Below are 26501 nucleotides of genomic sequence, written 5' to 3' on the forward strand. Positions count from 1 at the left end.
AGATTTCAAAAAAACTTTACGGAAAAAGCACACCATGCAATAATCTGAGACGGCGCTCAGATAAAAACAACATTTCTCCGCCATGTTGGAGTCAACAGATATATGAAATTACATCATAAATATTCCCTTACCTTTGATAATCTTCATCAGAATGCACTCCCAGGAATCCTAGTTCGACAATAAATTGTTGTCTTGTTCGATTATGTCAATTATATATGTCCAAGTGGCTACTTTTGCTAGCGCGTTTAGTACACATATCCAAACGCTCATGCAAGTCACGCATAACGTCGGACGAAAACTTAAAAAAGTTATATCACAGGTCGAATAAACTTGTCTAACTAAGTAGAGAATCAATCTTCAGGATGTTGTTATCATATATATCCAATAACGTTCCAACCGGAGCATTCCTTCGTGTCTGTAGAAGTAATGGAACACAAGGCGACATCATGTGGAATGCGCATGACCAGGAACTGGCAATCTGCCAGACCACTGACTCATTCCCCTCTCATCCGGCCCCACAACACAGTATAAACTTCATTCAACGTTCTACCGACTGTTGACATCTAGTGGAAGGCGTAGGAAGTGCAAACAAATCCATATCTTTAAAAAAAAAAGGAGGACCAAGGCACTCCTCATATAATTAATTTAAATGCCTTTATTAGTATGGCATGTTCAATAGAAACAAAGTTTTTTAAAACCAAATCCATATCTTCCTGGGATTTGAATAGGCGATGAGTTGAAAAACAACCAGAATTTCCACTTCCTGTTTGGAAGTTTGCCTGCCATATGAGTTCTGTTATACTCACAGACATAATTCAAACGGTTTTAGAAACTTCAGAGTGTTTTCTATCCAATAGTAATAATAATATGCATATATTAGCATCTGGGACAGAGTAGGAGGCAGTTCAATTTGGGCACGCTATTCATCCAAAGTGAAAATGCTGCCCCCTAGCTTCATTTTTGTGTATTTTACTTTCAGTTTTGTACACCAGCTTCAAAACAACTAAAAATACAATATTTGTGGTTATAGAAAATATATTTCACAGTGGTTTAGATTGTACAATGATTCTATACACTATACGTGCTTTTTTTACAAAATTAAATTAGGCGAACTATTATAATTTTTACAACCAGGAAATGGCGGAGCTATCTGCATAGAGCAGCTTTAACATTTAAATTAAACCCTGATTGTCATCAAGACTGTCACAGGTGTCAAAATTAAAGAAGAGTCTGGTAGAAGAATGTGAATTCAAGAGATTTTATTTTTTAAGAGTTACCTTTAGCCAAGAGCGCAGTGCAAAGGCAAAAACATTTTGCAGTCACAGAATGCGACTGGTGAAAAACATGCTCTGTATAGTAACCATTCACTGGCTAAACTGAAAACGTTTAACAATAGGTAGAACAGCGCCCATGAAAAAGACTCAATCCATGGTTGCTTTCAGCATAAAAAGATGAATGACCAAAATAAACAAAAAGTAGTCAATGCAGATTCTGAAAATAAAGGTTCAGCCCATTCCAAGCCATAGAATGTGGACCACTATTTAGCAATATCCAATCAAGAGTAAAATAATACTAAATGGTTTAGTCGACTTCCTCAATTGTTGGTCCAGAGGATCCACCTCCTCCGGGTGCGGCACCACCAGCCCCGGGCATCCCCCCGGGCATCCCCCCGGGCATCCCCCCAGCACCCTGGTACAGCTTGGTGATGATGGGGTTACAGACCTTCTCCAGCTCCTTCTGGTGGTGCTCAAACTCCTCCTTCTCTGCAGACTACAAGGAGAAAGGAAGAGATAGCAAAGAGAGAGTGTTCCAACCTTGTTTAACCACCAGACATTTGTTTAATCAAATTACAATGAGGTGAGGGACTCAGAGTGCTATACTTGACTTTAGATATGAACATCAACCCACTCCATTCTGGTTGAAGGACCCAGAGCCCGTACTGTACCTGGTTCTTGTCCAGCCAGCTGATGACCTCATTGCATTTGTCCAGGATCTTCTGTTTGTCCTCGTCGCTGAGCTTGCCCTTGAGCTTCTCGTCCTCCACGGTGGACTTCATGTTGAAGGCGTATGACTCCAGGCCATTCTTGGACGCCACCTTGTCCCTCTGGACATCGTCCGCAGCTTTGTACTGTTCAGCCTCCTGGACCATGCGCTCTATGTCCTCCTTACTCAGACGACCTGTGGAGAGGGGCAGACAATGAGATGGAAGCTTTGTTACCAAGCATTGTTAGAGAGGACATGCCTATTTAAAATGTTGTGCATACTTTACAATGGCATAGTGTTTAAAGCTACATTYTGGGATTCAGATGTTCAAGAATCAATGGGTAAATCAAGAATTGAAATGAACATTGAACAGATTTCCAGATCCCAGACCATAGCTTATGGTTGGACTTTTATATATAAAAATAATATATATATATATAAATGTATTAATAAATAAACAAAAAATAAGCTTGTTTAACTCCTTTTTTTGTAAACAATGTGATCGTAAACAAACACTGTATAGCCTCAAAACATGTTTAAAACTATATTTTAACATCATGGGATGGTCAGTCCTTGCATCCATAGCTATGTCTATACATTTGAGAGTGGTTGCATTTTYCCAGCCCCATCCCTCACCTTTTGCCCCAAAACAGTGTCAGGGTGCATGTTTTGTTATTGTTTGAACTGCCGATTTCCCCTTTAACTGTAAGAACTAGTAAGTGTACCTTTGTCATTGGTGATGGTGATCTTATTCTCCTTGCCGGTGCTCTTGTCAGCGGCGGACACGTTCATGATGCCGTTGGCGTCAATGTCAAAGGTCACCTCGATCTGAGGCACACCCCGGGGGGCTGGTGGAATCCCACACAACTCAAACTTCCCCAGTAGGTTGTTGTCTTTGGTCATGGCTCTTTCCCCCTCATATACCTGAGGACAGGACACAGACACACATTCAGGTCAACATTAAAGTGGATACATTCAAAGTCTCATCTTAAGTAAACACTAACAAATAAATGACCATGTAGGTCAAGACTGGTTCAGATCAGGATTCAGCACAAATTTATAGTTAAATCTCAACTAGAGTATATGATAACATTTTGACACCGATGGACACAATCCATTGAGGTACCTAAGAATGAGTCATAGTACGTTCCCCTCACCTGAATGAGCACCCCAGGCTGGTTGTCTGAGTATGTGGTGAAGGTCTGCGTCTGCTTGGTGGGGATGGTGGTGTTCCTCTTGATGAGCACGGTCATGACCCCTCCAGCCGTCTCAATGCCCAGGGACAGTGGCGTGACGTCCAGCAGCAGCAGGTCCTGCACGTTCTCAGACTTGTCTCCGGACAAGATGGCCGCCTGGACAGCTGTCAACAGGCACAGGGGTTGTCACTCATTCTTAAACCATCAAAGCATTTACAATTCCCTTATCCATATTCGGGCTTCTCTGGATGAAGGTTAGGGAAGGCAGAACAGGAAAAGACACAGCTGACCAGAGGGGTTTACTGGGCAAAGATAGAAAAATAAAGAGCCTCACCTGCACCATAGGCAACAGCCTCATCAGGGTTGATGCTCTTGTTGAGCTCCTTCCCATTGAAGAAGTCCTGCAGCAACTTTTGGATCTTGGGGATGCGTGTGGAGCCTCCCACCAGGACGATGTCGTGAACCTGGGCCTTGTCCATCTTGGCATCCCTCAGAGACTTCTCCACGGGGTCCAGGGTGCCTCTGAACAGGTCAGCGTTCAGCTCCTCAAAGCGAGCCCTGGTGATGGAGGTGTAGAAGTCGACGCCCTCATACAGAGAGTCAATCTCAATGCTGGCCTGGGTACTGGAGGACAGAGTGCGCTTGGCACGTTCACAGGCGGTGCGCAGACGACGCACGGCCCTCTTGTTATCGCTGATATCCTTCTTGTATTTGCGCTTGAACTCAGAAATGAAGTGGTTGACCATGCGGTTGTCGAAGTCCTCTCCTCCAAGATGGGTGTCTCCGGCCGTGGACTTCACCTCAAAGATCCCGTCTTCGATGGTCAGGATAGACACATCAAATGTACCGCCGCCTAGGTCGAAGATTAGAACGTTTCTCTCCACTCCCACCTAAAATGATTATAAATGTTTTTAAACGCCTGTTAAATATGCATTTTTGTGAAATTTCTCTCCCAAAACATTTGGTCAACAGGCCTCAGGTATGCATTATAGTTCTAAGTATAGTTGTAGTGTTGATAAACATATATACATTAACCTTCTTGTCCAGGCCATAGGCGATAGCAGCAGCAGTTGGCTCATTGATGATGCGGAGTACGTTGAGTCCTGAGATAGTCCCTGCATCTTTGGTGGCCTGGCGCTGAGAGTCGTTGAAGTAAGCTGGCACAGTGACCACTGCATTGGTTATAGTCTGCAAGAGGAAAGATTCAGTATACACAAATTAGTAATGCTTCACTAGACAACACAATCTTAATTTTTTTGAATGTGTTAGAAAAATGCATTTCTATTTTGTTAAACCATTAGGTAACACCCCAAACACCATAACATGCGTTGCTATGAAGACAGAGTGATAGGCATGCTCACCTTGCCCAGGTAGGCCTCTGCAATCTCCTTCATCTTGACCAGCACCATGGAGGAGATCTCCTCTGGATAGAAGGCCTTGGTCTCTCCCTTGTACTCCACTTGGACCTTGGGCCGTGTCGAGTCGTCGATCACTGTAAACGGCCAGAGTTTCATGTCTGCCTGGACGACACTGTCGTCAAACTTCCGCCCTATCAGCCGCTTAGCATCTGGGAGAAGATAAGGGGGTAAACATGAGTTAATGCCACAGATGGAGAGACTATGTAAAGTACATCTTATATACCGTACATGTTATTTAATCAATTTCTCTAAGTTAATTTCTTACCAAAAACTGTGTTTGTGGGGTTCATGGCCACTTGGTTCTTGGCTGCGTCCCCAATCAGCCTTTCTGTGTCTGTGAAGGCGACATAACTGGGTGTGGTCCTGTTTCCCTGGTCGTTGGCTATGATCTCCACTTTGCCATGCTGGAACACACCCACACAGGAGTAGGTGGTGCCCAGGTCAATGCCAACTGCTGGTCCYTTTGACATGGTGTCTGAAAATGAAGMGAGATAACAAAACAAACTGTGTGGTTGGGCTGGGCAATATGACCAAAATCTCATATCCCAATATAGGTCATTTCATATCCCAATAACAATATATATCACGATATAGCACATTTTCTGTAAATTCAATGAATAAGTAGTTTATATAAAATGACCACATGTAAAGGCCTATTTCTTATTACATTTTGAATTATACTTAACAAATACAAGGTACTTCCTCATATTTGATTATTTCTCCTTTTATTTAGAACCTTTGAGCAAATTTTCAATTAAGCATGTAACAAAATATTAATGTATAAAGTCTAAAAAAGGTAAATAGAAAACACTTCAACTATAGTTTCAAACAAAATAAATAGGCCTAAAATGTGAATATGGTCTAAAATATCCAAACCAAACATAATACTCTTTAATAGTAGAACTGTTTGAATTGCAGCAACAAACAAATTAATACAGGCCTAACAAATATTGGTATATAAAATACCAAATGTAAACATGGAACACTTTCAAGTTTAAACTATAACAGCAAAATAAGGCTAACAAATAAATATATAAAATATAACTAGTAAACAAAACACTCCTTCAAGTTTGAATTATAGCATTATAKGAAAACAACCAAAGTGCTGCAAACAAAATAGATATTTGGCAACAATGCTTCAAAATGTTTGCCCTATGTTGCAGAATCTCAGGGAGTTAGWTTTACAGGTTGAGAGCCAGGAATACAAGCTGGTCAACTCTTTCTGGTTTAAGTGATGACCTCTGAMATGTCACAATGTTCCCACTTGTACTGAATGCCCGCTCTGATGGGGCACTTGTGTCAGGGATGCACAAGTATCTCTTTGCTAGCTTGGCCACTTGTGGGAAATGTGCCTCGTGCTGCCTCCACCATTCCAGTGGGTTTGCCTCTAGACCAGCCTCCAGTTGGAGATGGAGGGTGAGGTGCCTTTTCAATGGGCTCTCCGCTTGACCGAGGGGACGCTTTGCTTTGTTGCTTTTCAAAGTAGCTGCTCAAACTCTTATTTTTCCTCTTAGCAGGACGCTCTGGCTCATCTCTAGCAGCTGCAGCTGATGGAAGGAGGGCTACCTCTGCTGACGCTGCCTGTTCAGCCACCAGGCTCTCCAGTAGCTCTTGCCTTCATGTAGTCCACCCTCTCTTCTTTAATGTATGTGGTTTTGAACCGAGGGTCAACAAGAGAAGCCATGTCAAGCAGCTCATCGGTGGTCTGGTCATCATACTTCTCATTTAAGTAGTTTAGAATGCCCTCTTTGATGGTCGTGGTGAGCGGAGTGTCATCATCTTGAGGCTTGAGTACCTGGTTGTTGAAAAGATGGAGGACCGGTTTCAAGTAGGAAACACTTGTGTACTGCTCCCCAGATAAGGCATCTGTAAACTCCATGAGAGGACTCAATGCCTTGTTTATGGACTCCAGAAAGTCCAAGTCCGACCAAGTTGGGACCAGATGTCGCATTTTGTCAGCACGGAGGACCTGTGAGAGAGCTTTCTCCTGCTCCAAGACCCTTTCAATCATTTGTTGCATAGAGCCCCACCTGGTAGGGTTTTATGTGATCAGCTGATGAGCAGGCAAGCCCAGTTCAGCTTGAGCCTTGGCCAGTTCACATCTTCTCTTCCATGAATTAGAGAAGGCCAACTGCTCGTTGCACTTTGGGTAGTTTCACACTTCGCTCTGTGTAAATAAAGGAGAAGATAAATGTAACATATATACATWTATATATTACACTTTACAGGACAGGTAACACATTCACTGCATTGTGTGTGTGTGTTTCTAAATGTGTTTAAATGTGCATTACTGTTGTATTGCTGAGCCTTGTAAAAAGGAGAATTTGTTACTTTGTGACAGACATGCTTGCACGTCACATAACAAATATAGCACCTTCAAGACATTAAAATACTACATGGCGTGGCCTACTATAAAAGGTTTATTATTACTGAAATAGATTTTTACATTGATTTAGACACTCACCAATGGCTAGATGAAGACGGTGGCCAAAACACTGTAAGCGTGTCCAGTCATTCAGCTGAAGTGCAAGGATGTTGTTTGTGGTGTTATCCGTGGTGACACAGACTAGGCGATCGTCGCACAGTCCCCACAACTCAAGAGCTTTCCTGAGACCTCTGGCTATCATTTCTCCCGTGTGGTCATCTGGGAAATAGCCGGTCTGTAAACACCGACTGCAATGTCCAGTCTTGGATGAAGTGTATCATCAGGCTCATATAGGGCTGTGTCGTTCGGCTCGTCCACATATCTGTTGTGGCCTCTTGCAACATCTGAGTCGGGGGTTTGTTGAGCACTCGACTGTACTTTGTTGGGTCTCATCCGTATACTCTCTCCATACKGTTTCACATGATTMTTGCGTAGGTGGTAAAAGAGGTTAGTGGTGTTTGAGCCTGTTGTCGGGACCGGCCTGCGGCATATTTTTCAGAGGACGGTTTTCTGGTCCGTGTCAGACTTTTCATACCCAAACCACGTCCATGCAACCGAAGAAGGCCCTCTTTTAGGTATGAGCTCCGTGTCTCCGTGCCCTGTGTCACGTTCACTCTCCTCCATGTTTGTTTGTGTTGCAAATTTCCTTCCACATGGAAAAATATTGCCATAAAAAGTGTGATTTGGGACAACGAAATAAACGATAGAGCATAATATGAAACGATAGATGTTTTTCTGTCGTCACACGATATATATCTCCATATCGCCCAGCACTACTGTGTGGTATGAACTCGTTGACTTGAGTTATCCTGAGGGTAGACTGTAGGGGACAACTCTATACAAACTGGTCAAGTTGGGTCAATTTTAGTATAGACCCGTGACACACGATGCTATTTTCTGMAAAGTTCATACAATAGTAGCCACAACAGAGCCCCATCTGATTTGATCCCCACACCTGTCTTTTCTTTGGGTTGCCTGTTTTGCATGTTATTTTGGCATAATATGTCACATATTAGTTTGCAAACAATGTAAAAAAATTAAAATAATGAATAGAATAAAATCATTGAGTTAATAAAGCCTCAATACAAACATGGTCTCTTTTTTGCTTTCTTGAGTAAGGCAGCCCCAAAATGCAGGTGTATCAGCCTAGCTCAGTGCTTTCTGTGTTGGTGGGGCAGCCAGCGGAAAATACAGAGTATAGGGGTTGGTAATGTTCTCTAGTTGCGCTGTGATTGGCTCAGTGTTCTTTCACTCATGGGGACACTACAGTACATCACTGCCAAATCTAAGGGTAGAGCTAGAAAATTCAAGCCCCTTGGGTGCTGCCATAGAGTTACATTAGAAGTGCCCATTCAAGAAGGCTCAAGGTTATTGGCCACAGATACATTTACTTCATGTTTTATCTGCAGTAGCTTTGATTCATGTCAACACCATACTTTCAAAATCTTAGCTAGCAGTCATATTCATGAATCAAGTCGACAATCTATTGGCAAATACTTTTAATTCCTTGTCATATGAAAATAAATATTGAAGAGAAATTATAGATAAAACGTATCGGTGCTCATCGGCCATTGGACRAACATTACACAACAAGTTGGAAATTGCAAATTCAACAATGAGTGGTTTGGAAGGAATCAGTGGCTAACTGCAAGCATTGCAAAGCAATCACTAGCCTGCTATTCAGTGGAGTGGGTGTGTGATCCATATTCTGTGTTTAAGGGTCTCTTTCCCAAGCTTAAAATGATAAACATCCAACATTGGCCATGCTGTTAGTGAAGCATGATTTGTGCCACGCWCCAAACAACTTGACTTGGAACTGGGAAATCTGACTTCAGCGAGTTCAAGACAACTGGGAACTTGGGGAAAAAACAAGCTCCGACTGGGAAAATACATTTTGAACGGTCATCCAACTCGGAATTTTAAGCAGGGAACGCGGGCCTCTTTCTAGAGCTACATCCTGAAGATCACTGACGTCATCATGATTCAACCTTTTTTTTCTCCCTGAGTTCCCAGTTGTCTTGAAAACACCATAAATCCAGAGAATGTCAGACTTTGATGACAAAATTTGCCCACAAAAGGACCGCAGCGCCACCTTCCTGTACAAGTGAGCACAACAAGGGGAGTCGAAAAATGTCTTGTATGCTGCTGCATAAATGATGCAATATGCCAGGTAGATATGTATACTGTAGCCAATAAAGTAATATTTAGTGTATGTTGTGTAGTAAGCTGTTAGTAGCCCATGTGCCTCACCCTAATAATTTGGTATATTTTCCCCTCTTAATTTCACCTAATGTTCTGACTTGGTGAACATTTAGCCTATAAACTGTTTTAGAGAAATGTAATCATTGAATGTCGTAAGAGCTTTCATTGTCTGCTTATATGCCCGTTATTTATCCTACGGTTCTGACTTGGTGTACAGGGAGAACACTGTAAGAACAATTCTGTCGCTGTACATTTCAAAAGTGCTGAACAAAGTTATTGACTACATCCGTCCTAGCTCGCTCATTAATGTCTTAATCGAAATTACGGATTGTCGTCCCCTTATGCCATAGTTTGTACATCTCAATTGCCAGTAGAAACCACTTTTTTTTTTAAAGCAAGTCAGCCTTATCAGCTATGTTTTTTTTATTTTTAAGGCAGTAAATGAGGCTAAATTAACTGTTTCGCTGCCAGACAAGGCTCCGCTGATAGCCAGGTGTAGCAGTGGTAAGGTGTTGGGACTGCTGTTGGGACAGCTTTATGTGGGCACTGCTATAGTACAATTCATGTATTGTTTAGTGTTGTGTAGTGGCTTTGCTGGCATGCATCCCCCACATTTTTGGGATTGACATACATAACTTTGTTACAAATAAAACAGGACAGGTTTTACCTGTCAGGACAGGTTGTACATTGATAAAATGTAGTGTATTTAATTCAACTGCTAGGAATATTTGGTACATTTCATATTCAAATGCTAATGGTCTAATTCAAAACCTAACTTTTTTCACTTTATAAATTAATTTAAACAATATGGCACTACTTTAAGTGAAAAAACAAAATTCAAACTTGAATTCTTAATGAATACGTTTTGTTTGCTTAGCATCCCTGGCAATGTAAATAGTTTGTATGCATGCACGCATGCATGCATGCATGCATGCTTGTTTACGTGTGACTATTAATCTTTTGTTTGTTGATATTCGTTTGTTAATAAATAAAATAACAAAAATATCTCTAGCTTAATTTTAACTGAATAGCTAAAGCAACTCCATGCTTATTATCACTTTAACCAAATGAACATGGATAGAACACGTCATGGAAGCTATTCCTCCCTATCACCTATTTAAATATAAAACAAACATTTTGCCGGGAGTTTGTCACAGTGGACTCGCCCCTGCGCTGCCGCGGTGTGTTGGGAAATTGCTGGAACATTCCGTTCAGCTTCATCATCCAGTATTGCCAGCCAACTCACGTAGTCTAGACTAGGTAGGGTTTCCATTAAAATAAGTTTCACACGCAATTATTTAAACTAACATTTAACCAGCGCATTAAGCAACATCGATCGAACAAGCCAATGGTTCAACTGTATAATGTTGGAAGGCAAACCCAGCTCTTCACACAACGTTAGCTAGCCTAACAAGAGAGCGTCCCTTTAAACAGCTAGCAAGCAAACTGATATATCCGATGATGTAATCGTTGAAACTATTGATTCATTAAAAAATAATGTAACCACTTTGAACCTGAATCTGGGTTTACAGGAGAAGTTGAATATGGCGATTATCCTACAGGAGACGTTGAATTTTGGAGAATAGCCTAACTTACTGTTCGTAATTTCCAACAACTATAATGCTGATATTCAACAACTTCCATTTCAAAATGCTTACCTTATTAAATATTACAAATCAGCCTGAAAATGTCGCTTCACCCTGATTAGTACAGAAGGACTCCTCGCAGAAGCTGACCAGGCTGGTGATTTCCGCCGAACAGTCTAGAACAAACGGAGCGATGTAGCTAGCCAATCAACTGCCAACAGTTGCTTCATCGCGAGATCAAATGAACCAATTAAAATATTTCCACAGTAGATAAGTTAGTTGCTACAGTGTTTCCTATTTTTAGAGAAACAGTGTTGGACCGTTCCACAATTTGAGCAGTGTAACTTGTTGAGAAAACCCCCAGTTTTATTTCACCTAATTATAACATTCTGTCATAAAGTTCACATGTTCAACTTAATGAAAAACAATTTTTCCCTTCTCAAGAGCAATTTTTTATTATTATACTATAGCAAGTGCCTAATAAAGCAACAAGGTTGACTGTAAATCAGCCATAAATCCCCTTGTGACAGGGGGAATGGAAGCTTGTGTGTCACATGGAGGCGCAGTTAGTTGAATGCAAGCCCAATTCAGCTTTTTTCATCTAAAAATCAAATAATTTCTGGGTAACAATTAAGTGCCCTACTGTGACTGTTTCCATTTAAAAGGTAAAAAAGAAACAAAAATAGCTTTTTAGCAAAGAGCAATTTCTCAAGCAAGAATTTAGATGGGACTGTCTAGGAGTGGTCTGAGTGGGGAGGGGAAAACTGAAAAAAAACTGTTACTGGCAGAGAGGTTTGGAACCCTCTTCCTTATTGGTCTAACATCTAACTTACTGTCTGGTGACGTCAGGCAAAACTTCATCCCACCTAAGCAATTTCATAGTGTTATTCCAATCTCATGGAGTGGATATACAGTACCAGTCAAAAGTTTGGACACACCTACTCATTCCAGGGTTATTTTTTATTGTTACTATTTTCTCCATTGTAGAATAATAGTGAAGACATCAAAACAATGTATGTAGTAACCAGTGTCAAAAAAATCTAAATATATTTTATATTTGAGATCCTTCAAAGTAGCCACCTTTTGCCTTGATGATGGCAGGTAGCCTAGTGGTTGGGGCGGCAGGTAGCCTAGTAGTTATGAGCATTTGGCCAGTGAGCTGACAAGGTAAAAATCTGTTGTTCTGCCCCTGAACAAGGCCGTTAATCTTCTATTCCTAGGCCATCATAGCCAGCCGCATACCACACTGCTGGCTTGCTTCTGAAGCTAAGTAGGGTTGGTCCTGGTCAGTCCCTGGATGGGGAGACCAGATGCTGCTGGAAGTGGTGTTGGAGGGCCAGTAGGAGGCACTCTTTCCACTGGTCTAAAAAATATCCCAATGACCCAGGGCAGTGATTGGGAACACTGCCCTGTGTACGGTGCTGTCTTCTGGATGGGATGTTAAACGGGTGTCCTGACTCTCTGAGGYCATTAGAGAGTCAGGCACTTATTGTAAGAGTAGGGGTGTAGGAAGAGTAGCTATATATATGTAACACAGGAAATCATGTTTTTGACTGCTCTGGGCCGTTAGAACATTTCTAGCCTGTCTATCTATGGGTAACAGGGTTGACATATTTGTATTTATTATGGATCTCCATTAGCTGCTTCCAAGGCAGCAGCTACTCTTCCTGGGGTCCAGCCAAATGAAGGCAGTTATATACAATTAAAAACGTTATATTACATTTAATTACAGATTTCACAACACATTAAGTGTGTGCCCTCAGGCCACTACTCTACTACTACATATCTACAACACAAAATCCATGTGTAAGTGTGTATATTATCATGTGTGTGTACGCATGTGTCAGTGCCTGTTTATGACTCTTCGCAGTTCCCGCTGTTCCATAAGGTGTATGTTTATCTGTTTTTTAAATGTAACTTTACTGTTTGCAGTTACTTGATGTGGAATAGAGTTCCATGTAGTCATGGCTCTATGTAGTACTGTGCACCTCCCATAGACTCTTCTGGACTTGGGGWCTGTGAAGATACCTCTGGTGGCATGTCTTGTGGGGTATGGATGGGTGTCTGAGTTGTGTGCTAGTAGTTTAAACAGACAGGTCGGTGCATTCAGCATATCAATCTCTCCTCTACTTTGAGCCAGGAAAGATTGACATGCATATTATTAATGTTAGCTCTCCGTGTACATTTAAGGGCCAGCCGTGCTGCCCTGTTATGGGCCAATTCTCATGTTCCTAAGTCCCTATTTGTGGCACTTGGCCACACGACTGGACAGTATTCCAGGTGTGTCAAAGCTAGGGCCTGTAAGAACTGCCTTGTTGATGGTGCTGTTAAGAAAGCAGACAGACCTCTCCCCATCTTACCTACTGTTGCATCAATATGTTTTCACATTGACAGTTTACAATCCAGGGTTACTTCAAGCAGTTTAGTCTCCTCAACTTGCTCAATTTCCACATTATTCATTACAATGTTTATTTGAGGTTTAGTGAATGATTTTTACCAAATACAATGTTTTTAGTTTTATAAATATTTAGGACTAACTTATTTATTGGAAGTTATGCTCGACCTGCTCAGATTTCCACCACAAAACACAAAAAATTGCCAAATATAGTCAAACCAGCTCACCTGCTTTTACACTATGATTTGACACTAACAAGGTTTCCATCCAACCTTTCTATGCGAGTCAAGTTGCATAAAAATGTAATGACATGCCTGATGGAAACACAAAATGTTTTGGTAATCTGTCCAAATGTTGACAAAACAAAATATGCTAGACGAGGTGGGATTTTTTTGTGTCTGTGAAATGCTTTTATGTGCAAATATTGATATTGAAGTAAACTTGGAGTCACGCGATGACATGTTGTGTGTTCCTCCCACTACGACTAATCTGGAAAGCCTACAGCAGTTGTTTGTGCTTGGATACAATTTAACAGGTGAACTAGAGTACACGAGATGAGAGCAGAGAACACGTTCTTGCTTTGTCTCCTCTCCTGCCATCTGCTTGTATCAAGTATATATGTCCCTGCTCCCATGGGAGGTGTGAAGTATAGCTTACTGGCACAGGGGAGCTACAGCTCACAGTACAGTAGCCTAGGCATTGTTGTACTGTGGGAGAGATACGTTCCTTGATAAAGGACAGCTCAGCAGAAACCCTGACATAACCCTGTGAGTCAGATGGGGGAGCGAGACACACACACAGAGAGAGAGAGAGACTCACTTTATGAAAGAAGGTTGGGATTTAGCTATAGAGGTTGCCTCACTGAACAATTACTGCCAATTGGCCTTTGTGTCTGGACTGGAACAGGTTGTTAGAGAAAGGGAAGAGGTCCATTATCAGAAAAATAATGTAAGATACATGATGGTGGCAGTCCTATATATGTGTTGTTGTTTATGGTTCTTATGTAATGGTAAAAGCATCTCTAGGCCTACAGTAAACAACACCAATGGTGTGCCTTGGAGRAAAATAGATGTTTAGACAGCAAAGGTGAGATCAAAACTGGCATTTATCGTTGGATACCACTAGAGTAATTTAGCATGCGTTTTTATTGGGCTGTACTRATACAGGTTGTTGTAGTGCTGTCTCTGGGGGATCCAGGAAACTCCCTTTCATGTTGGGGTGCCACACAAAATACCCTGGCTCTCTCTTCAATAGGTGTGTCTTTTATTCCTGAACAGGGAGAGAATTGAAAGATTTTCTACATCCAATTTAGATGCCTGGCTGAGGCGCCTAACAGCCAAACCTGATACATTATGAATGCCATGCTGACACGTTTATCACCATACAAAAACAATGGCAACAGAATATCTGACGACATCACATTGTACACCCTCCGTCTGCTGATCCCAGGGATCAAGAGCATAATTATAGTAATCATTGTAGAGTGTCAAATGTACTTAATATATACTTGAATTGAATGTGCTTATTACATTATGTCTGAGACTATTCATTATGTAGTCCTTACATAACACCATTAATGGCTATTCACACCTTTATAATAACACCTTCCATCCCACCTACCTTCACGTCTCCCTATCCCAAGGACAGTATGTGCTTGGTGTGGACTTGATTGTAACTCAATTGAAACAGGTAGAAAATTACTTGAATTATGTCATCAAGTTGTTCCTCGAGCACTGATCTCATCCTGTGGCAGTCTATCTCAGATGCACAACTCTGTTGAAGTACATTTGCTATAATCAACACAAAATCATACAATTACTGTCAGAGGATATGTAATGAAATTGTCTTACTTTAAAGTGCATCTGTGTCCTTCACATCACCCCATGTTGATAAATCACTTTTAGTCTTGCATTCTAAAGCAACATTGTAGGTATGTCTACTGACAGAGATCATTGCTAAAATATAAAAAATGTATAAAAAATACTTGATAATTGAAGTATATAGCAATGTTGAAAATACAACAACATGCAGTACTGAGATGTTTCTGAACATCCATATCTCATGTTACTATGTCTTTTGTACGGGATATTCACTCTCACGCCCCTCTGCTCCTCAGGAGGCCAGTATAAATATAGGGAGCTGGAGACAGAGATAAAGACAAAGTAARATGAACACCTACAGGTGAGTCTTTGACAACATCTTTTTTTAGCCATTTCACTGGAATGTCATCAACCAGAATACATATTTTCTTATTTTCTTAATAATAGATGCATACAAATGTGTGCTTTAATTAGTGCACAAATGTAAGAAGTGTGCTTGTCTTTAATCTATCAATGCAAGATTATTCCGTATAATCTATAATTTCCTGTTTATTTGTGATTTTGTAATTGGCTAGCTTTTTCAAAGGGGATTGTGAGTTTATGGACAAAGTCATATCGATGTGTGATGTTTTTTCAGATAATGGCCTCAGAAGAGGTTGGTGAATGCCTTGGTCCTCATTGTGGTGTGTCTTGTACTTGCAGACTGAGAACAATGTGGCTGCCCCTGCTTGTGTGCCAGCTTTGCCTGTTTCTGCGGAGTGAGGCCCAGACACCCAGCACTTTTTGCAACATGCACTCAACATTCAGACCACCAGGTTAGTGAATACACTGCTCAGCTGGTACAAGTACTTCCATCCCCTCTTATTTCAACAGAGGTTAGGGTGATGATAAAACAACATTTTCACACACATCAACGTCACCAAAATGTCAGGTAATTACTATTATAGYATTACAATATTACTATTGTACCACATTGTGCGCTATTCCTTTGTCTTATCTAATGGTTCATATCTCTGGTCTTTCCCAGTGAACTCGGACATCACAGTGACCTGTGGTACTGAGGTTATGGAGTTGATTATCTTGTTATGCCCAGTCTACTTTGGTGGATACAACGAAACCCTGATGGCCCTCAACACACAGTTCATCCTCCCCGAGTGCCATGGAACACCTGACTGGAACATTGACCCTCCAATCCTGAAATTCAATCTGTCAATAACTGCTGATGCTGTGGCTGTCTGCTCCAACACATTCAGGGTAAATCAATTACAGGAATGTATTTACCTGCTTAATTATGGTGAGAGAAAATTAGTATTTGATTCTTCGAATTGCCACCTATTGTTCTAAGCTGGGTGTTTTGAATCTCTTTGTCTTGACTCTAGATAACCAATGAAGTTGGTACTGGGTTATTTTCTGACTTCTCAAATGTCCAGTTTGTTAATATATCTGGCACCATCAACTCGCTGGACACCAGTGCATCTATTGTCACCTACCGCCGGCAGATCATCTACATGTTCTCCTGTCGCTACCCTCTGCAGTATCTGGTCAACAGCAGTAAAGTCACAGTGTGAGTCTTTAAATTAATCACCTACTCTACTGTAACTCCCACTATAATTCTGCATAATTTTGTCTAATGTCTCAAACAGCCTGTTCATTACATGCTGACCAGACCGGACACGTYGCGTGCGCGAGTTGCAAAATAAATTTAGAAATCCATGTTATTCAATTATTGCACCCACACTGCTCGCGCGCGCCAACAAGTGTCTGCGATGCCAAGGGCTAAAATAGATGTCAGTTCTATTTCTGACGCAGATCGCCCTGCAAGTCCTGCCTCTCCCATCTCCTCATTGGTTTATAGAAGCAGGTACCCACGTGCCATCTCCTCATTGGTTATACTCACATGGGAGATTGAAAGACTAAATGTTTTGCCGGTTGTCGTGGTAAAAGTGTAGATGCCAATCACCATATGAGTTCAAAGATGAAAAAGGCTGGAAGGAGGAGAGATGACTAGAAACCATTCGATTGGCCGTTTTATGTGTGGATTAATTGTCGGAGTAGAAGACCTTGTGCATTTCAGGTAAAATAACAACTCAATGTTTATATCCCAGGACAAATTAGCTAGCAACAGCAAGCTAGCTAAATAGGACAAATTAGCTAGCAAGTGCAAGCTAACTAGCTAAATTGCCATACATGTTTAATGCTTTTCGACCTGTCCCCAAATTAATGTAATCGGTTCAGAGTTTGTTTTGATATTTTAACCTGCGTGTCGTGATCGCTTTTGGTGTAGGGGGACAAAATAAAATTATGCACGATAGCGTACGCGCGCAGCCGGTTTGGGTTCGGTGTTATTGAGTGTAAACCATGTACAGTAAGTGTCACTGTAACATTCCCTGTAACATTCAGATCAGGTGTGAGTCTTGCAGTGAGGGACAATGACGGCAGCTTTGTCAGTACACTGAGCATGTGGCTCTACAGTGTAAGTGTCTACCTTCAGCACATTACTGCCAGAAGTACACAGTGCACTTCTATAGGATATGAAGCAATTGTGTTGTGCTTATAATAGACTGGTGTTTTGCTGTGAAACAGGACACTGACTACACTCAGCAACTCATTGTCCCAGAGAATGGAATAAATCTGAAGACCAGAATCTTTGTGGGGGTGAAAGCCACCAGTCTAACAGAGAGGTAGGACTATAGACGTTGAGCCTTTTGTAAAGTACCGTACTGCAAAACATACAATTTCTCACAAATAAAAAACAAATATATTTAAGAAAAAAAGTGTTGTAGCTATACTGCATTCTAGAATCTGTCCCTCTATTCCTCTCTAAAGGTTCCACGTTCTGCTTGACCGATGCTATGCAACAATAAGTCCCGTTCCCAACAACAGCACCTACTATGACCTCTTTGTTGGGTGAGTCAGTATTATTCACCCAGTTTAATTTCTATAGATTTATAATAACTCTAACTGAAACTGAAGCATTTTTGGTTTCTGGTCACGCCTAATGTGTGTATGTGTACAGTATGTGTATGACTCATATCTCTTATCTCATCAAAGGTGTACACGTGATAGAAAAACCAGGGTTGAGTTGAACGGAGCGTCTCAGAATGCACACTTCTCCTTTGAGGCCTTCCGTTTCATTGAACACAAGAACATGACCATCTCCACTTTCTACCTGCACTGTGTCACCCGACTCTGTGAGGTGTCCTCCTGCTCGTCCTTACTGCCCGTAAGCATCAACAATTAGAAAATAACACACAGGTCACTGACTTCACTCATAGAAACAAAACTAAACATTTTACAATAGTAAACAGTGGCGGTCACATTCACAATATTGCCCTTGCTCTCTCTCGACATCCGGTTTGTCTACAACAACGTTCAACGTTCAACGTTCAACACCTGTTGCCTAGAGTCTGGGTTTCCCAGACTATATTGCCCTCTGTTCTGAAGAACCCTAATTTATGAGACAACCCTATGATATTCTAAGCATATCCAACTGAATAGATAAATGTTTCAAACCAATAGGAAATAAAAAATGACTTCCTGTCTGAACTCTGCCTGTTTGATCCCAGAACTGTTCAGGTTCCTCCAGGAGAAAGAGAGAAGCCCAGGGAGTGTTGGCCAACGACCAGGCCACAATCTCCTCCGGACCCATCAAGACCAAAGTGGACGACGGTGCGGCCATACTGTACCAGTGGTGTGATATGATAGCAGACATTAATGATATATCAGACATGAATTAATGACACTTGATGAGGGTGAAATTGATTAGTCATCTCATTGCTTATACAGAATGAGTAATTAAATGTATTGTAATGTAAGTCACTTCATTCTTGACCATCTTATTCTGTTTCCATCTCCTACAGGTCTTCCAACAGCTTCATAATGTAAGAAATTCTTCCAAGCTGCCCTTGATAATCACAGTCATCAAAGCTTATGCCTTTCAATAAAATAAAAAAATGCACCCATTGGCTACAGTATGTTGATATATCCCTACTCTCTGCCCCTCCAACAGTCTCATTCCAGTCCCAGAGAAGCCCAATGGCCCATGTGGCTGTCAGTACTGCGGTGCTGGTTGTCATTTGTCTCTCCATGGCCCTGTTCATTGGTCTTTTGCTGAGGAGGAGAAGGTTATCCATCCTCCAATGAGATTTGGTCTAGGACCAGGGAAACACTCAGTGGGGTACTTTACATCCCCAGAGCATGTAGACAGCTGTTATGAAGACACAATACAGTGGCAGGTAAAATGGGAAAAGGATGGTTAGTTCTCAATTTATGAGTAAAGGATGGTTAGTTCTCAATTCATGAGTAAAGGATSGTTAGTTYTMAATTCATGAGTAAAGGATAGTTAGTTCTTAGTTCATAAGTAAATTATGGTTCGTTTTCAATTCATTTGTAAAGGATGGTTAGTTCTCAATTCATGAGTAAAGGATGGTTAGTTCTCAATTCATGAGTAAAGGATGGTTAGTTTTAAATTCATGAGTAAAGGATGGTTAGTTCTCAGTTCATAAGCAAAGAATGGTTAGTTCTCAGTTCATAAGTAAAGGATGGTTAGTTCTCAGTTCGTATGTAAAGGATGGTTAGCTCTCAGTTCGTAAGTAAAGGATGGTTAGTTCTCAGTTCATGGATTACAATGTTATACACGTTAGTGAGAAAGTATTAAGCAACATTTCATGCATAATGTTACAGAAACATAGCATTTTATAATTGTAAGAAAGTGACAGCAGGGTACTAGAGGTAATCATCTTCTACACACCTAAATGTATAGTTCATAAATACGGCACGTACAGATTTTTTGTATGAATCTTTTGTATGATAGCTGACTAATTGTCAGAGTAAATTCTGTATGATAGCTAAAGGCCAGAGAAAATGTTGTATGCACTTGCTTGACAGATGTGTATTAAAGTACACAACAAAAATATAAACGCAACATGTAAAATGTTGGTCCCATGTTTCATGAGCTGAAATAAAAAATCCCAGAAATGTTCCATACGCACAAAAGCTTATTTCTCTCAAATGTTTTGTACAAATTTGTTTAAATCCCTGTTAATGAGCATATCTCCTTTGCTAAAATAATCCATCCACTAGAGGAATGTCCACTAGAGCTGTTTGCCAGAGAATTTAATGTTAATTCATTTGCCAGAGAATTTGGCAGTACGTCCAACCGGCCTCACAACCACAGACCATGTGTAACTGTAGCGTGGTTCGTTCTGCGTTGTGTACTTTTAATTAGGACGCTGCCACAACTGAAGGTCTGCTAGTTGAATTATTTTTATTTGCCCTGCACACGAAGAGACAACACACATTATGTTAACCCTTGGTGCAGTCCTAGCTCTCAGGCACCTTGCTAGCCGAAGGTCAGGCAAAAGAGTGCCAAAAGGAAATAACAGGTGCTGCTTGCACACATTCGATGCACAASAGCACACCATACAATGCAAGTAAAATGATACAGAACATAATTCGGACAAAATAAAAGACATACCTGCACACGAAGAGACAACACACATTATGTTAACCCTTGGCACAGTCACAGCTCTCAGGCACCTGCGCGAGCACATGAACACTCACTCAAACACTGTCCCAAGTACTCACAAGTTACAATAGATACCCTAGTTAGCGAGCTTTGTGAAACTTGTTAACATAAATCTTTATATTATCCACATTGTAACAAACTTATGGTTGCATAACAGTACATTGTGTAACATTATGATGGTTTTATATTAAACAATTTTGGAGCCAAGGACAACATACCTTGCTAGCCGAAGGTCAGGCAAAAGAGAACAATAAGGGAGTACGGAAATACAGATAACCTGCGATGGGCCAAACCAAAATATACAAAACTTTTACAATCACATGTATGTACAATATTGATATGAAAAAGTGTTTGTACACCAAATAAAAGCATTAGCTATGCAGCTGTAATTAAATAAAAGGACCTCCACATCCAGGACCTCCACATCCAGCTTCCTCACCTTCGTTATCGTCAGGAGGAGGGGTGGTGCTGAGTAATATTTCTGTCTGTAATAAAGCCCTTTTGTAGGRAAAAACTCATTCTGATTGGCTGGGCCTGGCTGCCAAGTGTGTGGGCCTATGCCATCCAAGGCCCACCCATGGCTGCACCCCTGCCCAGTCATGTGAAATCCATAGATTAGGGCCTAATGAATTTATTTCACTTGACTGATTTCCTTATATGAACTGTAACTCAGTCAAATCTTTGAAATTGTGGCATGTTGCGTTTATAATTTTGTTCAGTATATTTTATTAATGAAATGGTTTCATACATTTTTTTGTGTGTGAAATAATTGTCTGTCCTCCATGTCATTTTGAGATGTTTGCTCTTGGGCCAACAAAACTGGCAACAATAGTCTAAGCCTTTACCTGAAAATAGTTTGATTCTCCTATCTTGTATTTTATGAGAATGGGTGCTGTATTACTGGGAAAGCAGTCGTGAACTGTCACTGGGGAGAGTATCATGGATGTCTTGGTTGGGTGGTTATAGAGAAGTATCAAATACAAATGTTCAAGTGCAGCTTCAGCTTGGTTATAGAGAATGTTCTCCCTTTGTGCAATAAGAGAAAAGAGCAACATGTTGACAAGCTTTGTAGAGGACCTACACAGGTCATTATTTCAACTATTTGTCTAATTTAAGCAATTTCACCTGGCACCTATCTTTTGGTTTCTGTATTTTCAGTAGCCTAAATACAATATTAGTTCAGTCAATGAACATGTGGAAAGTCAACAAAAAAACAAAACCAGACACATAGCTACAGTAAGTACCGTTTTGGTAACAGATTGAGGTACTAGCAGTCTAACTTCTCACATCCATCAGTAGTCTAAAACACACTTTTGGTTTTATATGTACAGACATGTTTGGATTCTCTTTGTTTGTGTGTACCTGGTTRACTGCCAGGGCTTGTCTTGGCTGGACTCCTGCTAGCTGTGGTCTGCCAAGAAATGGATAAAGATGTGGAAGAGACAAATTAACCTTCAAACCCACAAGAGAAAAAGGAGCTAATGGACTTTTTGGGCACAAAAAAAGGCAAGTTCATCAAAGCATTATCCCGTAGGTGGCAAACATGCACTGTGGGAAACTTCTAGATAAGGACATGCATATAGCTCTACGGCTCTGCCACTAACAGTTTCATACAGTACTTATATTTACCCCTGACTCATGGGCTGCATCCCAAATGGCACCCTATTCTGTTTTTAGTGCACTATTTTTGACCAGGGCCCTGGTAATGCACTATATAGGGAATAGGATGCCATTTCGTACGCTGTTGATCTTTCTCTCCACTGCCCTGGCTCAGGTGCACCTGTTCCTTGTACACTCTGGGAGCCAGACATGAGGCTAAGGTCCTTTGAGACGCTGAAGACAGACCGTCAGCTGCACTGCAGTGACACGCTGGCCCAGCTCTGTACCTCCCTCTGCTTCTCCAGTGTCATGGAGTTCATGAGCAACCAGCCCTGTCTCACTGACCACTTCTGTCATCACTGGGGAACGAGATTATAATTAACATATATATAAAATGTATGTAGGTAATGAAACAAAAAATAAAGCTTTTTTTATGTCTACCAAAAAGACCCCATTCCAGAATGTTACCAACAATTTGAAAATAATGAAAATCAGTCATAGGTTCCCAAACCCACCATTTGCTGACCATGTATGGTAAAATAATAGTGCCTGCTGTTTGTGTGTCTGTCCACCAGGTGGGGCTGGTTATCTGGAGTGCTCAGTGCTTTCTGCCCAAAGTGATCTTGCACACCAAGTACAAAGTCACATGTGAGGGCCATTATACAGGCAGTGATGTTTGAAGAGATGGGTACAGAGTAGACTGTACATCAACATCACACACAGACAGACCACGGAGCTACTAAAACTCTTCACTTCTTCTGGACACTAATCAAAACTCTGAATACTCATCATTGCACATTMTTTAATTGTGGTTAATGTTAGGATGTACATTCATGTCATGGAAAATTGTCATATCAAATATAAATAATGGAGTGAGTAAACTTGTTGTGATTGAGAATTAAACACAGAAAATAAGTGTGTTTTGGCTGATAATAATAATAATATTTGGGTTGTATGATTATTTTTTAATATAACATTTGATCAACTTGTTCAGCAGATTTTTACAAAAGCTTCTTCATTCCTATATATTTCAATATAAAATGTCTTTGATTATTCTAGATTACACATCACATGTACAGTATATAATATAAAACGCAACAACGTTATTTGTACTGTGGCAGGTTGAAGACTTTCTCTCAGTCGTTCTGTCCCGTGTAGCTCAGTTGGTAGAGCATGGCGCTTGCAACACCAGGGTTGTGGGTTCATTCCCCACGGGGGGACCAGGATGAATATGTATGAACTTTCCAATTTGTAAGTCGCTCTGGATAAGAGCGTCTGCTAAATGACTTAAATGTAAATGTAAATGTTCTCATTTCAGCACAGTCTTTGCTGTGGTCAGCATTCTTAGTGGCAGTACATCCTCCACCCATTCATTTGGAGAGGTCATCATTCGTTCCCATAGAGCTACCTCGTCAGCATTCGAATCCATCCAATTCACCAATGCCTCATAACTTCTGCCTGTAGGGAGAGATGGAGAGAACCTAGGCTTAGCCAATGAAGTCAATTGAATGAAATGAATGTACAGAACCTGTGTTTCTGTGGAGAAATCTATAATATAATATAAAATCATATAATAGAATAGTCCATTAGTACCTGTGCCAGGCCCCAGTCTTAGACCCCCTAGGAGGTTACTGGCCAGCTTGTCACGGTCCCACACAGTCAGCTCCACGCAGGCCTCCTTCAGGTCCTCCTGTCTGAAGCCATCGTACACCATGGTGTGGTTAAACACCGGCTCAACCGTACTCCTCAGCACCCGCGTTTTCTGTCGACTCTTTCTGCTCGTGTCCGGGAGCACAAAGCTACAGAGGAGTCAGGCAGTCTCACAAGTCAAGCAATTGTTTCAGAAATATTACATATACCTACAACTACGACCATATCCCCCGTGCATCCCGCAAAGGCGGAGGTGTTGCTAACATTTACGATAGCAAATTTCAATTTACCCCCCAAAAAATGACGTTTTCGTCTTTTGAGCTTCTAGTCATGAAATCTATGCAGCCTACTCAATCACTTTTTATAGCTACTGTTTACAGGCCTCCTGGGCCATATACAGCGTTCCTCACTGAGTTCCCTGAATTCCTATCGGACCTTGTAGTCATAGCAGATAATATTCCCGGGTGGAGATTATAAAAGTAACGTGGCCAAGATGTTCAAATTTTCATAAATGACCAGCATGGTCAAATAATAAATCCACAGAAGTTATCGAGGGTGTAGCAGTCAGCACCTCAGGAGTAAATGTAGTTGGCTTTTCATAGCCGATCATTAGAGTATCTCTACCCGCTCCTGCGGTCTCGAGAGAGTTGAAAACAGCAGGTCTGGGACAGGTAGCACGTCCGGTGGTAGGTCAGGGTTCCATAGCCGCAGGCAGAACAGTGGAAACTGGAACAGCAGGCAAGGCCAGGTGGACTGGGGAACAGCAAGGAGTCATCAGTGCCCGGTAGTCCTGACGCATGGTCCTAGGGCTCAGGTCCTCCGAGAGAAAAGAAAGAGAGAAGGAGAGAATTAGAGAGAGCATACTTAAATTCACACAGGACACCGGATAAGAACAGGAGAAGTTACTCAGATATAATGACCCTAGCCCCCGACACATAAACTACTGCAGCATAAATACTGGAGGCTGAGACAGGTGGGGTCAGGGACACTGTGGCCCAATCCGATGATACCCCGGACAGGGCCAAACAGGAAGGATATAACCCCACCCAGTTTGCCAAGACAGCCCCCTCACCACTAGAGGGATATCTTCAACACCAACTTACAATCCTGAGACAAGGCCGAGTATAGCCACAAGATTCCGCCACGGCCAGAACCAAGGGGGCTGCCACCCAGACAGGAAGATACGTCAGTGACTCAACCCACTCAAGTGACGCACTCCTCCTAGGGACGGCATGAAAGAGCACCAGTAAGCCGAGTGACTCAGCCCCTGTAATAGGGTTAAGGCAGAGAATCCAGTGGAGAGAGGGGAACCGGCCAGGCGAGACAGCAAGGGCGGTTCGTTGCTCCCAGAGCCTTTCCATTCACCTCACACTCCTGGGCCAGACTACACTCAATCAATGACCTACTCGAAGAGGATAAGTCTTCAGTAAAGACTTAAAGGTTGAGACCGAGTTGCGTCCTTTACATGGGTAGGCAGACCATTCCATAAAAATGGAGATCTATAGGAGAAAGCCCTGCTCCAGCTGTTTGCTTAGAAATTCTAGGGACAATTAGGAGCCTGCGTCTTGTGACCGTAGCGTACGTGTAGGTATGTAGGCAGGACCAACTCGGAAAGATAGGTAGGAGCAAGCCCATGTAACGCTTTGTAGGTTAACAGTAAACCTTGAAATCAACCCGTTGCCTTAACAGGAAGCCAGTGTAGGAAAGCTAGCACTAGAGTAATATGATCAATTTTGGGGTTTTAGTCAGGATTCTAGCAGCCATATTTAGCACAACTGAAGTTTATTTAGTGGCTTTATCCGGGTAGCTGGAAAATAGAGCATTGCAGTAGTCTAACCTAGAAGTAAACAAAAGCAATGGATTAATTTTTCTGCATCATTTTTGGACAGACAATTCTAATTTTTGCAATGTTACATAGATGGAAATAAGCTGTCCTTGAAACAGTCTTGAATGTTCGGCAAAACGAGAGATCAGGGTCCAGAGTACGCCGAGGTCCTTCACAGTTTTTTTGAGACGACCTTTACAACCATCAAGATTAATTGTCAGATTTAACAGAAGATCTCTTTGTTTCTTGGGACCTAGAACCAAGCATCTCTGTTTTGGTCCGAGTTTAAAAGTAGAACTTTTTCAAGCATCCACTTCCTTATGTCTGAAACACAGGCTTCTAGCGAGGGGCAATTTTGGGGCTTCACCATGTTTCATTGAAATGTACAGCTGTGTGTCATCCGCATAGCAGTGAAAAGTTAACATTATGTTTTCGAATGACATCCCAAGAGGTAAAAAGTATAGTAGTGAAAACAATAGTGGTCCATAAAACGGAACCTTGAGGAACACCGAAATGTAACAGTTGATTTGTCAGAGGACAAACCATTCACAGAGACAAAACTGATATCTTTCCGACAGATAAATCTACCCAGGCCAGAACTTGTCCGTGTAGACCAATTTGGGTTTCAAATCTCTCCAAAAAGAATGTGGTGATCGATGGTATCAAAGGCAGCATAAGGTCTAGTAGCACGAGGACAGATGCAGAGCCTCGGTCTGACGCCATAAAAGGTCATTTACCAGCCTTCACAAGTGCAGTCTCAGGTGCTATGATGGGGTCTAAAACCAGACTGAAGCATTTCGTATACATTGTTTGTCTTCAGGAAGGCAGTGAGTTGCTGCGCAACAGCTTTTTCTAAAAATTTTTGAAGAGGAACT

At 41.5% G+C, this 26501-nt stretch overlaps 3 protein-coding genes across 3 annotated transcripts in view; 1 reads left to right on the plus strand and 2 right to left on the minus strand.

Annotated features, from left to right (window-relative positions):
* Positions 1 to 1244: 1244 nt before the first annotated feature.
* Positions 1245 to 11047, minus strand: LOC111949388 (heat shock cognate 70 kDa protein). The gene is made up of 9 exons (XM_023966501.2): positions 10883 to 11047; positions 4863 to 5072; positions 4541 to 4746; positions 4215 to 4367; positions 3514 to 4069; positions 3141 to 3343; positions 2709 to 2907; positions 1946 to 2178; positions 1245 to 1770 (listed from the first exon to the last, which is right to left on the minus strand). Exons 2-9 carry the CDS (start codon positions 5065 to 5067, stop codon positions 1582 to 1584), a joined length of 1944 nt encoding a protein of 647 aa, XP_023822269.1. The 5' UTR covers positions 5068 to 5072; positions 10883 to 11047; the 3' UTR covers positions 1245 to 1581.
* Positions 10392 to 20007, plus strand: LOC111949396 (zona pellucida-like domain-containing protein 1). Its single transcript, XM_023966524.3, has 12 exons — positions 10392 to 10484; positions 15322 to 15386; positions 15728 to 15840; positions 16053 to 16279; positions 16405 to 16589; positions 17426 to 17498; positions 17609 to 17706; positions 17852 to 17932; positions 18077 to 18248; positions 18592 to 18694; positions 18886 to 18906; positions 19035 to 20007. Exons 2-11 carry the CDS (start codon positions 15373 to 15375, stop codon positions 18903 to 18905), a joined length of 1086 nt encoding a protein of 361 aa, XP_023822292.1. The 5' UTR covers positions 10392 to 10484; positions 15322 to 15372; the 3' UTR covers position 18906; positions 19035 to 20007.
* A 2929-nt stretch (positions 20008 to 22936) lies between these two features.
* Positions 22937 to 26501, minus strand: part of LOC111982700 (uncharacterized) — a 39197-nt gene continuing 35632 nt past the window's right edge. Inside the window, 3 exon segments of the mRNA XM_070433872.1 lie at positions 22937 to 23293; positions 23457 to 23609; positions 23745 to 23950. Coding sequence (XP_070289973.1) covers positions 23461 to 23609; positions 23745 to 23950 — 355 coding nt within the window. The 3' untranslated portion in view covers positions 22937 to 23293; positions 23457 to 23460.

Source organism: Salvelinus sp. IW2-2015, linkage group LG22, assembly GCF_002910315.2.
Source record: "Salvelinus sp. IW2-2015 linkage group LG22, ASM291031v2, whole genome shotgun sequence".
NCBI lineage: Eukaryota > Metazoa > Chordata > Actinopteri > Salmoniformes > Salmonidae > Salvelinus > Salvelinus sp. IW2-2015.

What these genes read in the sequence shown, in the direction of transcription:
- LOC111949396 (XM_023966524.3), top strand. An exon ending in CTCAACATTCAGACCACCAG is followed by an intron (nt 15,841 to 16,052) that starts GTTAGTGAATAC and finishes GGTCTTTCCCAG; the next exon opens with TGAACTCGGACATCACAGTG. An exon ending in CCTGCTCGTCCTTACTGCCC is followed by an intron (nt 18,249 to 18,591) that starts GTAAGCATCAAC and finishes GTTTGATCCCAG; the next exon opens with AACTGTTCAGGTTCCTCCAG.